This window comes from Drosophila tropicalis, unplaced genomic scaffold (genome assembly GCF_018151085.1).
Source record: "Drosophila tropicalis isolate 14030-0801.00 unplaced genomic scaffold, ASM1815108v1 contig_878, whole genome shotgun sequence".
Classification (NCBI taxonomy): domain Eukaryota; kingdom Metazoa; phylum Arthropoda; class Insecta; order Diptera; family Drosophilidae; genus Drosophila; species Drosophila tropicalis.
The window spans coordinates 5,216,581-5,231,684 of NW_027173374.1; the positions used below are offsets into that span (position 1 = coordinate 5,216,581).

Here is a 15,104-nt window from a genome sequence, read left to right on the forward strand (position 1 = left end):
TAAGTTATTGAGCAGGAGTCGAGTCGATATTCCTATATATGTCTTTCTTCTGTCTTTGCGAATAAACTTCACTCTCTTTTGATCAAAGGTCTTTTTTAAATAGAGAGAGAAAGAGAAAGAGGGAGAAAGAGAGAGATTTTCACGTTTTTTAGGGTTAGCTCCTTTAATTTTTAGTTCTTCATAATAATCTCCTCTGTTTTTGATATTTTGATGGCTAACTAAAATGGTAAATAATAGTTAGAAAGTAAACAACAATAGGATGGTGTTTCCCACATGAAACAAAATTAAATACAATTAATTACAAATTACAAATTAAATACAATATTCTGCGTTTTAACAAAAAAAGTTATGGATTTTATCATCTATCTCTCACTGACTCTATAAATAATTAGTTTGTAGGATAAATAATTACACAGGCCGACATGATTTTTGCTGACGTTAACTTGAGAAGTGTTCCTAACTAATTCGGGTACGCTGATTCTAACTGCATACTTGGTTTTTGTCCATCACGTCTAGATTTTGTGAAATTTGGAGATTTGGGGTTGGAAAATAGGCACCCAAAAGTATACTATAGAAAGTTTAAACAAAAATTTTCAACGTTTTTTACGGATTTTAAAATATTCTGTGTAAGAAAATTAGTTCTTGTTTGCACATGTAACTAATAAACAATATGTTACACGCAGCAGATTCCCATAATTCTTTAAAATTTAAAAGCAGACAATTCTTGGAATTCCTATAGCATACTTTTTGGTTGAAATTTTACTCATTATAGAACTATATCCAGAGTGTAAGATATTATCCATTATAACAAAGAAATAATTCTTTGATATTTTGTAAATTCCTTTTCAATCAAGCCTAATATATTAATAGGATAAAATAATAATGTTTTTATTACAATATTATGCCTATATCATGGAATAATATATTGAAATATTGATCATTTTGAATAATTTGAACGCATTTTTTTCGAAATCCTGACGTGATGGAGAAAAACTAAGTACAGGGCCGTGATTAGCAGCCCCCAATTACTATAGGAGACCTATTGAACTTCAAACACTTTTTCATGACCTCAAAAATGTCGGCCTGTGTTATTGAAAATAGATTAAATGCGCAGTAGAAACATTATATCAAAAGCTTTTATTATACTCAGAAGATTGATCAATTATTTTTAAGATACTTGACAAAGTATCTCATGTCTCCCGACCATGTAATAATTTTGAAATGCCATTTCACCCATATCTGAGTTTGTTTGAATATATTAAAACTAAAACATCGCCCCTATGGCCCCATGCTCATGTGGATGAGATTGATGTACCCGAAATGGATTGCCAAAAAGATGAAATTGGACTGATCATTCAAAAATCTCAGTTCGTTGCTCGATTGCTTTGTGTTTTGGCAATTGCGCAATGGTAAACTCTGTTGTTTTTTTGGCATGGTTTTACTTTCGTCTGAGTGAGTAAAGTTTCTTATTTTCCAGAGCTCGAGCGCAATTTTGGATTGGCTTTTGTGTTAGGTCTGGGTCTCAGTCTCGGTCCCAGTCCCAGTCAGAGCTTTAGTCTCATTGTGTGTGTGTGTGCATTAGTTTTTGTTATTGTTTTTGTATTGGTATGCGTTACCGTCTCTGCGGCTGTTGGCGTTCGCTTTGGCTTCGTCAGCGCCGTTGTCGGCCTCCAAACATATGTATACATAATAATTTTTTTTTTTTGCTGTCGTTTTTTCCAGCTCGATGCTTTTTTTGTATTTTTACTTGCAAGCAAAAGATTTTCATTTGCCGTCAGTTGGATTTCGGTTCGCGTTGCGATCTGTCGCACATTTCAGACGTAGTCGTAAAACAAAAAGCAAAAAAACACATCACATAAAAAAAATATATCAAATAAACAAACTGAAACTAAATTCAAGGAGCTAATAAGATTGAATCAAGCAGCCAACTGAGTGGACATTCAAATGTAAGTTTGCTGTGGAACGTAATATGCGGCGTATACGTTATATCTGCATAAATAGTTTATTAGGTTTAGTTGTTTACTTTTTGGGGCCTTGTGTGTTTTGGTTGATAAGAATTTTGCTAAGCTAGACAGAGATAAGAAAGAAAAGCGAAAAGAAGGTGGGGGCTAGGGGTAAGTCCCCATTTCCGAAGCTAACTTCAATTTTGATTGTGATTTTGGCGACTCATCGTTCGCAGTTGCTTTGGAAATATATAAAGTGCCGACAGATTTCACATTTCACACTCAAGCGCCTACATAGGGTTACTTGTAGTAGTAAATCAAGAGGAAGTAAACCTTATGCATTCGTTCAAGTGACATTTAGGAGCCAAGATATCAAGCCCACGAACCTCTGGACCTTTGACTTGCCATATCTACATACATATGCATATACATATGTATGTATTTAAATATGAATGTTGTAGTTGAGAAGAGTTTCACTTTCAATTGCGACACCTTTAAGTGAATGTGTGAGATGGACCTATCCTAAGCCGGAAAGTGCCCAGTCTGTGGCCGGCAATGAGTAACCAACATGTGTGTAATTAAAAAGGTGCTAGCAAAAAAACCAAAAACAACCCAACAGCAAATGAAAGAAGAAAAAAAATTGTAAATTTGATGTACTCTCAGTACAGCATCTTTTAAACTTTACGATCTTTCAAAAATTTCACAATTCATACAGCATAAGGCAGAAAGTATGGATATATGAATGAAGATAAAAACATACAGCAACAACAACAACAACGACTTAAAGGCAACGAAAAAAAAAAAAAATATCATGTAAAGTTTCTCAGTTTTTGGGTGGGAAATGTTAAGCACAACAAAAAGTAAAAGTGAAATTAATACAACACATCAGCAGTAGCAGCAGCAGCAACAACAACAAATTACATTAACCGCAGTCACATTTGCATTTTGCACATGACAACAATAATAACAACAACAACAACAAATCGATGTACCACAAAAAAAAATAAAAAAATTACGGCAATCGTTGATAACAATGCCAGCGACCGTTCAATAGCCGCTTGACTTCACTTTGACTACCAATGAAATTCCCTCTCCAACTCACCTTTCTACCCCCCTCACACACACATATATAACTAAACTGCATTCAGGGCCATGTGGAGCAAGAGGAGTAAGAGTGGGAGGTGGGCCCAAACGGAAATCAAGTCGAAGGCTACGGTTTGGGCTTTAATTTGTAGGCGTTACTGTTTTCCAATTTTGGGCTTTTGTCTTGTCAAAAATCTCTTGGAATTGCTTAAAGGCATACGAGACTGATTTTTGATTGACAATCTGACAAGGGATCGCAAAGAAGTTAATGGTGAGCACTCCCTCTCCAACTCCTCCACCACTCCTCCTTCTCATCTGGCTTACCTTGACGTTTTCGTTTTGTATGTCCATGACTTTAGATAATTGTAAACTCTTCTTCTTCTTCTTCGTTGGCATACGAGTTAAAGAGTCAATGAACATGGGCAAAAGTGATTTGAATTCAAGTTAAAGTTGAAACAATTTCACACAATTGCCTAGTGTATGTAATATCCAATTAAGTGGCAAATGCCATGCACTGCCACGCCTATCTCCTCCCACCCCTTCCCACCTATTATTTGCATTAAATGTGCGCCGTTTGTCGTTGCTCGTTTCGTTTTTTTTCTTTCTTTGGTTTTTTAGTATGCAAACGACAAACCATTCATTGATAGTTCAACTTAGTTAGATCAGAGATACATATAAGAGGGGGAGGGGGAAAGGAGAAGGGGACATAATCTGTAGAAAATGAAACAAATTGCACAAATGTATATAATTGCAGTTGGCATTTCAACATAAACACACAAAATCCAAAAAAAAAAAAAAAAATCACCGTTGACCATTGTTATGACTTATGACTGTACGATAAATGACTTGGTCGCATTTCCTGCTCTTCACCCGAACTCCAAAAACCTCAAAATGATGTAATTTTCCCCTCTTCCTCACCCCCCCACCAACTTAATTCAACAAAGACAATCAGCTGCTGCTGCTGCTGCGTAGTGACATTGAAGCAACGCGTCGTCGTCGTCGTTGTCGTCTTCATCGCATTGGTAACATCGCCAGCTGCAGTTTTGCCGGCCAGCGGCCTAAAAACGCTGCTAAAGAGCCAAAAAACAACAAACGAAAAAGAGACCAAGCGCTCAATAGCAACCATTGACTCTTGTCTGTGCAAAAAGCAAAACTTGTTTTCTGTGCCCAACGATCGCAACGATTTCATAACAAAAACACAAACAGCTCGGCATCTCTCTCTCCCTCTTTCTCTCTGCGTCTGTCTCTGGCGACCAAGTTCAATGGGGAGCACAGCCAAACCACCGCACCGCCGCACCACCGTCAGGCAGTCGGCCGCAACGAGTTGAAAGTGAAAGTCTCACAGCGCGGGGCGTTTTTAGTTATATTTTTTTTCTTCATCATGTAGGCTCACGAGGCAGGCTCAACCTCAGCTTTTAGACTCAGCACTCAGAGAAGCTTGCCCCCCCTACAACCGTCACCCCCTTGTGGCAGTCGTGCCGTGAACTTTGCCGTGCAACATTTATTGAAATTGCAATTCACAATTTAGTTGATTGTTTCTTCTTTCCCCCATTTTCTGCGCAGTTTTGTTGCTGGATATATTTTCACTCATTAGTGGCTCATTGGTTTGATGCCAGCGTAATACATATTGATGGGCAAAACCAATCAAATATCGAACAATAAACTCTTGCAAAACTCTGTAAATGGATCAAATAATCGTGCATCAATCCACTGTAAGTTGTAACAAGCCTCGGGCAATTAGTCTAGATGAAAAGTGAAAAGTGTTTAAAGGGTCGATTTCAGTTTTATTTATTTATTTTTTGTGTGTGTACAAAATTTGTTTAAACAAATGGCAAAAACACATTGATTGCAAGTGATCCATGACTATATATACTGGTCTATATATACATACATACATTATTCTCTTCTTCTCTTACTTGATTGGGTAGTAAGACTTTCAAAATAAGTTCTCCGTAATCAATCATAATATCAACAAGTCTTCACTGAAGACTATCTACGAGGAAATAAAGGGGGAAACCCAACTGGAAAAGACCTCTGGGGTTTTTCACTCATTGACCTTAAATCGGCAAACAAAAGGTTTCAAAACCATTTTAAATCAGAGGGTCAGGTCTAACTTTGGTCGTGTCGAGCCAGGTCGTACCTCTTACTCATTCCTTATCTAAAGATATCAAAGCGGAAAACATTTATTCCTTACGGCCAACAAACTGAATCTCGAAAATCTGTTATCCTGTTTTTTAGACATTATCTTTCTGTAGAGCTTTTAATACAAGTATATTACCTACTTTTAGAGGCTTTAGTCCTACTTTGTTTTGTTCAATTTGCTATTAAGCTATCGCTTGAAGCCCTTAAATGCCAATCGGAGCCAAATATAAGCCTTCTATTTGGAGCTGGTACAGAAATGGTCATATATACATATATAACATACTTTTAGATATTGTGTTTAGGATTGACGACAATTTAACTACCAACCGTTTGATGACCCTTTCCCGTTTGTATCTTTTAACGCATTGCATGCGACAATTTATTGCCCTCGGAGATGAAAAGTTTCGAAAACATGTTGAACACGAAAGGCTGGCAAATGTCGTTGCTTAGGTGTTAGGAAGCACAATGCCAATAATTCGTCTAATGCAGTTAAGAGTTTTGACATTTTTGCCATGACTGAGCGGGCGTGGCCGACAGTGTTTGTCACCGCTCCCTCGTGTCGTTGGCCAAATAGTGTGATGCCGGCAACATTAGCTACAATCAAACAATTTCCTCATGCCAGTGCGGCAAACGAAAGTTGCGCCTTGCAATTTTTAATTGATGTTTCGCTTTCTGAACTCAACGCACCCAGCGCAGACACGCGAATGCAATAAAAACTTCGAAGTTGCCGATGCACTCAAGCAGCTTAAGTCGGCCTGGTTGGTTGCCTGTCAATAATTAAATTAAGACTATCTTCATACCTACATACATACGTACTTGCAACCGGCAGCCGGCAGCAATGAGGGAAATCCGAAAAGGTGTTGAATGAAATCACAGACAAGGCACCGGCAAAATTGTTGATTTCCTAACAACGTGAAGCACGCATGCCGACAGAAGCAAACAAAACACAACCATTGAGAGCCCAACAATCAATCTCAACGAGGAGATGTCATTTCCATGACATTCAAGTGCTAAGGGCTTGGGTGCAAACCACTCGTCATAATAGAAATTGTAAACACAAAAACAAATAACACAAGAAACAAAGGTAGAAAACGCAATTCAAATGAATTTCATATTTTACTCACTATATAGTATTAACCCATATAAAATGTATCTCAGAGATCTGGTTTACCATATATCTTTTTATTTCATTCGGCTCTGAAGATAACTCTGAATAAAATAACTTTAAAAAGTTAATATAAAACAGACAACAACTTCAATTTCCGCCAACTCATTTTCAAAGAGCTTTGCCAGAATTCAACCCTCTGAGTTCAGTCGTTTTTTAATTAAATTTGATGTCTCAAAAAACAATTTGAAGAAAATATAAAACAATCAATTTTTAAAAAAATTATAAATTCTCTGCCCAAGCATGGCTAATGCGGCTTTGGCATTGCCGCAATGCTCATATAAACCCTTTAAGAAATAGGCCTAGTCAAGTCAGGAAAAGCTGTTTACCAAAAATATTTAATTTATTACCAATTACCATTTTCAAATCCATTCAAATTGTGATTTAGCCTAAATGTTTTGGGTCTTTCGGCTTGCTTTCGTTTTACTACACTAACTAGTAATTAACTTTAGGGTGTTATATTTCCTTAACGATAACAGCAAGTAAATTGAATTCCCCAAATTACTAACACTTTATTAACAAAAAAACAGTATATTTTTAAATATTGGATTTTCCAAGTGATAAAAAAAGAAATAAGTTTCCAATTGCACATTCTATTTTTAAAATTAATTTCTTTTTGTTTAACAATTAATTAGTTTGAAGTGCATCAAATAAGCAATCTAATAAATTCATTTATTTGATTGTGAACAAACTTTTAGATTAGTCAACAAGCAATTAAACAACAAAAGCTTACCTTAAAAAAAAAGAGATAAAAATATAGAAAAAACTGTCAACGTTTATAGATCTTGCAATGAAGACTACAAGTTTTTAAAGGATGTCTTTCCTACTATTATTTAAAAACTACCTAATAATAATTTTTGTTATATATTCTGTCTATTTTCTAGCACATTTACCAGAAGATGACAGCAACAAACACTCGAGGGCTTACTGCTCTAGTCCTGATAGTCACATTGGGCTTGACCCTTGCCAGCAATGAGAAGGCGAATGGCCAGTTTAGTGTGACTGGCAAGCCATCCTTGCTGCGAACAGAGCTACGTTTTGGTCGCAATTTAGATCCCTCCAAGGTGCGAGTGGTGAATGTCAAGTCCAGTAAGGGAGATAATGTGGAAATTCTTGTTGGCAAGAATAGTCGCAAAGCAAGGGCGGAGGAGGCAGCCGAATCGTTCTTTGTGCGCAGTTCAGATGTAAAACGGCCAGTGATTCAACCGAAAAGCAATGCCAGTGGACGACAACTGAGTTTCGAGCATAGTCCTGCTCTGCTGAAGCAGAGTGAACTGGCCCAGGAGATGAACTCATACCGTCAGAGGAAGGCGGAGGCTGAGCAGCGGCAGGCCAAGCTTATACAGTTGCAATTGGCCAAGGCCCAGAGCAAGGTGCTGGAGCAATCTGCATGGGAGAATAATTCCCGGCGTGGTCGGCAATTGGCTGGTTCGGATGCAGCCGCTTGGCAACCCGTTTACCTGCAAGCTCAACCCACACGCAACAATTTCTCCTTTGCCCCAGTTGAACGACAGTGGCAACCATTTGCCTATGCCGGTTCAGTTCAGGATAACCAGCCACGAGTTTTGCGACATGCTCAGCCTTCAGCCATAAGTTTTCCCCTGCAGGACATGCAATACGCCGCTTCCGAGCCGGTTCAATATGTGGACAGAAGTCGAGATACTCGCGCCTATGCCAGCAGCAGCAGCAGTGGATCCGGATCGGGACAGAGAATCCGTCCGCAGAACATAATTACCAAGCATAACTATAACGCTTTGCCTCAGAAATCCAAATATGTCACATACATGCCACATTCGGTGGTCGTCACTGCAAGTGCCGGCGTGGCCACGCCCACAGCTACACCAACCCGCCGATCGGCGTATGTAAAGGGTAATGGAAGTCCGCATCGCAATCCAATTGGCCAAAGCACACACAGCGTGGTCGATGGCCCAGCCGTGACCCTCATCGAGGGCGTTCGTATGCCCGACACACCTGAGGATAGAGTTAAGACGTGGCGCAATGCGCGTGTCCTTAACAATCAGTTAGTGCCATATCCAGAAGGATATACGCCGCCGCGTGTCCAGATGCCCAGTTTCGATAGATAGAGACAGAGTTGTTGGCAATTGGCAACAATTGGATTTCGGGTGCTTCATGGTTAACTATAAAACGTGTTGGGATGCCAGACCTCACACTATACAAAATATACAAATATCTATATATATATATATTTATTGATTTATTGTCTATTTTCTAAGTTATTTATAAATGTTTCATTAAACTTGTAAAAAGGAATATCATCTATGGCATAAACTGATTCACTGTCAGCACTCTAAAGTCCGACTTGCGGAGCAGGCGATAGCAAGTGCTACTGTCGAAGAGCACATAAATGGAATGAATTGGTGTCGTTTGCATATATCCATTCTCGGAGAGTCGATAGCGATAGGGTTTCAAAAGTTCTATATAGACAAAGGCAGCAGGCCGTTTCACCTGAATGGTAAGACTAATGCTATTGCGTATAACATTGCCAGTTGTGATGCAGCTGCGCGAGCCGATTTCAAACTATAAGCAAAATATGTTTAAATCAATAAGACAATATATCGACTTATGCATAGTTACCTCAAGATCGGGATCGGTGAGACCCACAGCTGTGCCCAAATGGGCAGGAAAGAAATAGGTTCGTGAAAGAACCTCCTCATTGCGACGCAATTGAAACTCGAAGAAGGAATTTTGTTTGGTAAATTCACCTTGCAGCCAATCCGCAAGCGGTAGCACTTTATCGTATTGTACACCATTCGGACGTAGAGTAACATTCCAATCGGTTGAATGACGTGGTAGCAACTGTGTCCATTTGTGAATGTGGGCGACAACAGTTAAATTATTTGTATCGACCTCCAGCTCATCACAAATGAGTGAAATATTCAGGGAATTTGTGGTATTTTCATATAGGGCCACGATGGAAATAGGGGCCAGAAATTCACGTGCCCAATAGTGCAAAAGCTACAATGCAAAAGCGAAAGGATAATTCAATGAGAAAATGATTGGCGTGAGCAACTTACCTTCCAATTGCCATAGGAATCAATGCCGGACCATGACGGTGCCACCCAAATGTCGTTTAACTGCCAATATAGAGCACCCATGGTATTGTGATTTGTATCTCGTAAGCTACGATATAGTTCCGTCTCCACCTTAGTGGACATGGCTTGAGAAATTTGACTAAAGTATATCAAGGCCTCAACATAATTGTCATCCTCGGGCAGTGGCAATGGCAGATGCTTTTCAACTACAGTAAGAATAGGCAATATGCCCTCTATATGGTGCTCACGATGGTTGATCAAAGTAAGAAGATCTTCATCGTCTTTCTTACTACGATCCCAAGAGTATTGGCTTGGTAGACTCTGGAATCCGTACTCGCTGACGAAACGTGAACGTGGATAGATCGCCGGATTCCAAGCATCTTGTGCGGTATCATAAAAGTGCACTTATAATAAAAAAATTTAAAAAAATGATTATTTTTACATTTTTAAGTGCTCATTTCCTTACCGTCTCCATAGTAATTATTTTGCGGGAATGGCGAAATATAATTATCCTCAGCACTTTTCTTGCCATTCGATGGCGATGAGACTAGTGGTTCCGGTCGTGATTTATGAGAAACTTGTTTCAGCTCGTGTATCACATTAGCCACATAAAGTTTACGATATTCCTCCTTAAAACGATCCAGATCGTAGAATGTATCATACCAATCTTGAACGAGTGCCGCCTCGTTCTCATTATTGGTGACAAAGATAGCCACGCTGGGATGATGAGCAATACGTTTTGCATTCTGACGCACCTCCTCCCGCACCGAAGCCAGAAAGTCATTCTCCACCGGGTACATGGCACAGGCAAACATCATATCCTGCCATATAAGGAGGCCTAGACTATCGGCGAGATCGTAAAAGTAGTCCGACTCATAGACACCGCCACCCCAAACCCGCAGCATATTCATGTGAGCTTCTTTTGCGGAATGCAACAGGTAGCTAACTGTATAATTAGATAATATATATAATCAATATAAAAATTAGTATTATAAACAAATATGCACACATCAACAGAGATTTCAAAATAAGAGATAGGAAATCAATTCAATCGCATTTGAATTTCCTATTAAAAATAAGTAAATTTTTAAATTTTTCGTTGCAAATCTTATCTCGGCTCACGCCAATCACAGAATTGTAATACTATTTTAATGAATGTTTAAAACCTTTAATCATTGCTTTCTGAAACATTCCCTTGTTCAGACGTATAAACTGAAACTAAATATTAAACCTAAACTATTTTGTTATTCTTGCCAAAATGAATCCTCAAAGTGTTGTTTCATTTTGGTTCCTTTGTCTCCTTTTTGGACATAAACAGGTGACATCATCATCCCCTTTGTTAATTGACGATGATGGGGTAAGTAAATAAGTGATTACAGTAAAGTGAAATAACTTTGACCCTTTTATAGAATTGTGGACTACAGGTCACAAATCACATGACAAGAACCGATGATCTTATGACGTATATAATGAAAAAGCAAAAAGATGAAATAGACGAAGTTAAACTTAGGGCATCTAACAATGAAAATGATTTAAAAAGTCAAATTGAGCAATTACAAAAAATTGTTAAAAATTATGAAGATCCGATGGGAGAGAAAACTAAATCTCAGTCAAAAATAGAAGAGAATTTGCAAAGGCAAATAGAAAACTTAGAAGAAACTTTTAGCCGTAAAATTGAAGAACTAGAGTTTGAAGTTTTATCTATTAAAACCCAATTGGAAGAATCTCAAACTCAGTTGGCTGATCAAAAGCATTTAATTGAAAGATATTCTCTTCAACTGAACCAAACAGAGAAAAGGTTACCAAAAGGTTGCAATGGACTCTCATCGCGAATTCATACAATTAAACTTGATGGACTTGATCCATTTCCGGCTCTTTGCAACAGGGACATAGAAGGTGGTGATTGGATAGTAATTCATAAACGATTTGATGGTAGCGAAGATTTTAAAAAAACTTGGATTGACTATCGCAATGGTTTCGGTAACTTAACGGGCGAGTTCTTTATTGGGCTCGAAAAATTGCATCGCATAACCAATTCTGAAACCCATGAACTGTATGTCCAAATGGAATATTTCAATGGGAGTTTTAAATTTGCTAATTATGATTATTTTAAAATTGGTAATGAAAGCACAAAATATGAATTGAAGTCGGTGGGCAAATTTAGAGGCACTGCTAATAATAGAATGATTTATAATTTAAATCAAAAGTACTCGACATTCGATCAGGACAATGATCGAGACTCTTCGTATAATTGTGCAAAAGATAATGGTGCCTGGTGGCACAAACATTGTAGTTATGTGTAAGTAACCAAATCGAACATTTTCTACTACTTATTAAAAATGAACTGATGTGATATTTTTTTTTCTATAATTATCAGCCAACTCAACGGAATATATTCTAAAGAGTACACCGGTGATTGGAGTAGTATGAGCTGGGAACAAGGTGCACTTACTCTCAAATCTGCCCAAATGCTTATCCGACCAAAATCTAATGTCTGATGCTAAACAAATTAGTGAAAAGTCTAAAAAGATTTGCATATGTTTCAAGCAAAATATAAAATTTAACATCGCTAATTTGTACTAAAGAGAGCCAAAATTATGTTGTAATAAGGATATATTAAAAGGATTGATTGTTTGCCTTTGGCCAAAAAAATATGAAAAATGTAGCTTAATTTTTGAACTAAAGTCAATATTTTCTTTTCAAATTATAACAGTTTTAGTATAGGAACTGAAACAAAATTGTTAAGAATCAATCAACTAAGTGTGCTTACATATCTTGATTCTTGAGTACATAAATTTATAAACAGACTAAAAAAGAGATAAAAACACCAAATTCTATGGGTATTCTATTGGCAATTATATGTAAGTCACTTGTTTTTGGTTAAGTTCTCCAATCAAAGCTAAAATATTTACATTTCATTTGATGTACAAAAACAAAACAATATAGACCCGACTTAATCGTGCTTATATAGATAGCTAACAAATACTTGAAAATTTATAAGAACGTGTGGGGCAAAATAACCAATGAGGATAAAGAATTCATTCAAGCGTTGAGTTTATATATAATAAACAGTTTTCAAGTACCATCATTATAATCGTTTCTAGAACCACAAATCTTATCTAGACGATTTAAGTCAAGCATTACAACGGTTTTATAAATGAGATTACAAGAGCCCGTGGAATGTTTAATCCTAATGCCCATTTAGACATTGATAATTTTACCAACGGATTTCCTACTGCCATTGAAAGACTGATTTCGTACTTACTCTCATCATTCGTTTGATTTTCGGGTAGGATGTGGGAGGGTATATAATTGGTACCCTTCATGAACATATCGATGCCATTGACACGAAAGAAAAATGTATTCCCAGTGCCGTCAGGGGTGGGATCTTCGACCAGCTCGAGTGTACGAAAGCCCACGCGAAGAGTCTTTTGTGATTTGGCTTTGGAGCGCAAGTTCGGCCCATCCTTTAACCAGGTGGTGAGTGTTAAGTGCAATGGATACAGCTTCTGCTCGCCATAGCCATTGGGCCACCAGGTAACAACTTTCTCCTACAAATTGGCAGAAAAATAATTGCCCGTGACACACTTAGAAGTCGACAAATTGCCGGCCAATTACCGGTGTGGTACTCACAATTGGAACTGCCACGTCAAATTCAATTGATGGCGACAAGTAACTGATGGGATCCACGGTGTAATTGTCAATGACCATCGGTTTATCCAGTAGTTCGCTGCAAGCAATTACTCGGTCATGTGAGACTGTTTCGTTTCAATCTTAAGTATATCAAGGTCTACTTACACGGCATAGAAGACAAGGCGGGCATGGAAATTCTTGCGGCCCAGCACATTCAAATAGCAGGTGACATGCATGTTCCACACCCCATCTTGGTCATTGCGAGCGATATCAACGTCAACGTCTCGTATGAGAGCCACATCGTATATCTCCATTTCCACATTCTTCCAAATGCCCATTGAGGGAGCAGCTAAACCCCAATCCCAGGAGAAGCTGGCCTGCATTTTACGCAGCATATTCATATGACACTCGCCATTATACTTAGGATTAGGACAGTCTGGTGGAACACTGCGTCCAGCTGCATTCAGGGCATTCGCCTTGGCCAGCGCTGCTATTACAGGTGAAGTAATCTCCACCTCCAATTCATTTTCCTCCTCCAGTATCGAAGTGACATCGTAAGTATAGCGTACAAACATATTATCCGTACGTCCAAGTAGACGATGATTTAAACGTATTTCGGCTATGGTATCGATGCCGTGAAATGTTAGATTGATGTGAGCATCCTTATAATGTTGTACATCGACTACAAATAAATATAAAAGTATATATTAATCTTTTATGACCAAAGGTCCTTTTTTTTATCTTTTACTTACATGGAAAACTCTTTGTGTAGGTGAAATTATCGTAGCTGAGCCATCGAAGATTTATATCGTTATAGGATTCGAGAATGTCATTGCCAAACACACTGTAGATACCAGAGGGCAAAGATACTCCCGACTCTTTTAAAGCTGTAAAAAATAAGCAGCTAAATGATCTGAAGTACCTTCCTTTTCACACTTGAAAGGAACCGCGATAATGTTTTCTCAAGATTGGTAACAAAAACACAAAAAATAACGAAAGCGTCCACTTTTCTCAACAAAATGCTGATTATTTTCATTAGTAATCGCAACTGGGTTTATTTACTTTTTTATGGTCATATTTCCAAGTAGTAAGTAGCTTTGTGTAGGTAAGCACTTACGTGCATACATATAGCATGGAAATGAATACACAACAGTGCCTCTATGCAGGACTTTAATTCGTATACTTACTGCCATTCTGATTAGCTATACTCCAATTGTTATTCAGCTCAATAACTTCAACATAATCCCCTTGAACGGTCGATCCCCCAAGGCATATATAGAGCACTAATGCCACCAAGATGCAGCAGCTGGCGCTTCCAACAAAGAATTTGCAACATGGCCCACACCTTACGCCCATTTCAGGCACGTTTTAGTTGTTTGTTTTGTTTTCTTCACTTTTGATTTATATACACATTTATAAATTTAAGTAGCTCTGCGAGTTTTTAATGAATTATTATTATATCAATTATATTAGCGGTAATCACGCTACCCCTCCACACAGCACCGATCAACAACAAAAAATGATGTGAAGTTTGGGCCTCCTCCGTTGCCATTCGCAGTGCAAATGCGACTGACGCGCTCCACGATTGCGATCATGATTCTATATAAAATGTGTGTAGGTGAGAGAGATACGAGAAAGAGAGGGAGAGTGCGAGAGTGAGAAGTGCTGATAATGAAATCGACTCTATAAAAGACATCAGCTGTTCAATGAGAAGGCAGGCCAACAAGAGAAAAGTGGGAAAGAATTGAGAGACTCTATGTGTGGGTGTGTGTGCGATAGAGAGATAGACAGAGAGAGAGAGAGAGAGAGATTAGGCTATCTCAGCCCAGTGGCGTGCATTATGAATTTAGCAACGCTTTCATTATATATTTAGAAACTCCTAAAATATTTATAATTGTCAATGAAACAAAACTAACCGAAACTAAATATACCGACGTGTATATCAAATCATATCGATTCCATTCATATATGTTAGTGCAAGAAAAGGGTAAAGGCGACTTAGATCTATAAGAGAGCTGGCTAACGATTTTACGGGAAAAAACTGCTCAAATGTTTGTTATCAGACGCCAAAATACCAGTCAAAGT

The 15,104-nt window shown here is 38.1% G+C and overlaps 2 protein-coding genes and 1 long non-coding RNA gene across 3 annotated transcripts; 2 read left to right on the forward strand and 1 right to left on the reverse strand.

Moving 5' to 3' along the window:
- The first annotated feature begins 1,792 nt into the window (after positions 1 to 1,792).
- Positions 1,793 to 8,604, forward strand: LOC137585205 (uncharacterized). Its single transcript, XM_068300886.1, has 2 exons — positions 1,793 to 1,946; positions 7,218 to 8,604. Exon 2 carries the CDS (start codon positions 7,233 to 7,235, stop codon positions 8,415 to 8,417), a length of 1,185 nt encoding a protein of 394 aa, XP_068156987.1. The 5' UTR covers positions 1,793 to 1,946; positions 7,218 to 7,232; the 3' UTR covers positions 8,418 to 8,604.
- beta-Man (beta-mannosidase) lies at positions 8,532 to 14,582 on the reverse strand. The gene is made up of 9 exons (XM_068300885.1): positions 14,207 to 14,582; positions 13,772 to 13,906; positions 13,185 to 13,701; positions 13,020 to 13,116; positions 12,652 to 12,937; positions 9,853 to 10,332; positions 9,369 to 9,790; positions 8,929 to 9,309; positions 8,532 to 8,871 (listed from the first exon to the last, which is right to left on the reverse strand). Exons 1-9 carry the CDS (start codon positions 14,373 to 14,375, stop codon positions 8,611 to 8,613), a joined length of 2,748 nt encoding a protein of 915 aa, XP_068156986.1. The 5' UTR covers positions 14,376 to 14,582; the 3' UTR covers positions 8,532 to 8,610.
- LOC137584784 (uncharacterized) lies at positions 10,578 to 12,070 on the forward strand. Its single transcript, XR_011033501.1, has 3 exons — positions 10,578 to 10,743; positions 10,796 to 11,685; positions 11,764 to 12,070. It is a non-coding gene; the product is annotated as an uncharacterized lncRNA (long non-coding RNA).
- Positions 14,583 to 15,104: the final 522 nt, after the last annotated feature.

Coding starts and splice junctions, on each gene's coding strand:
- LOC137585205 (XM_068300886.1), top strand. CDS start 7,233: ATGACAGCAACAAACACTCGAGGGCTTACTGCTCTAGTCCTGATAGTC.
- beta-Man (XM_068300885.1), bottom strand. CDS start 14,375: ATGGGCGTAAGGTGTGGGCCATGTTGCAAATTCTTTGTTGGAAGCGCC. Junction 13,702..13,771: donor CTACACAAAGAGTTTTCCAT/GTAAGTAAAAGA, acceptor ATTTATTTGTAG/TCGATGTACAACATTATAAG. Junction 8,872..8,928: donor TCACCGATCCCGATCTTGAG/GTAACTATGCAT, acceptor TTTTGCTTATAG/TTTGAAATCGGCTCGCGCAG.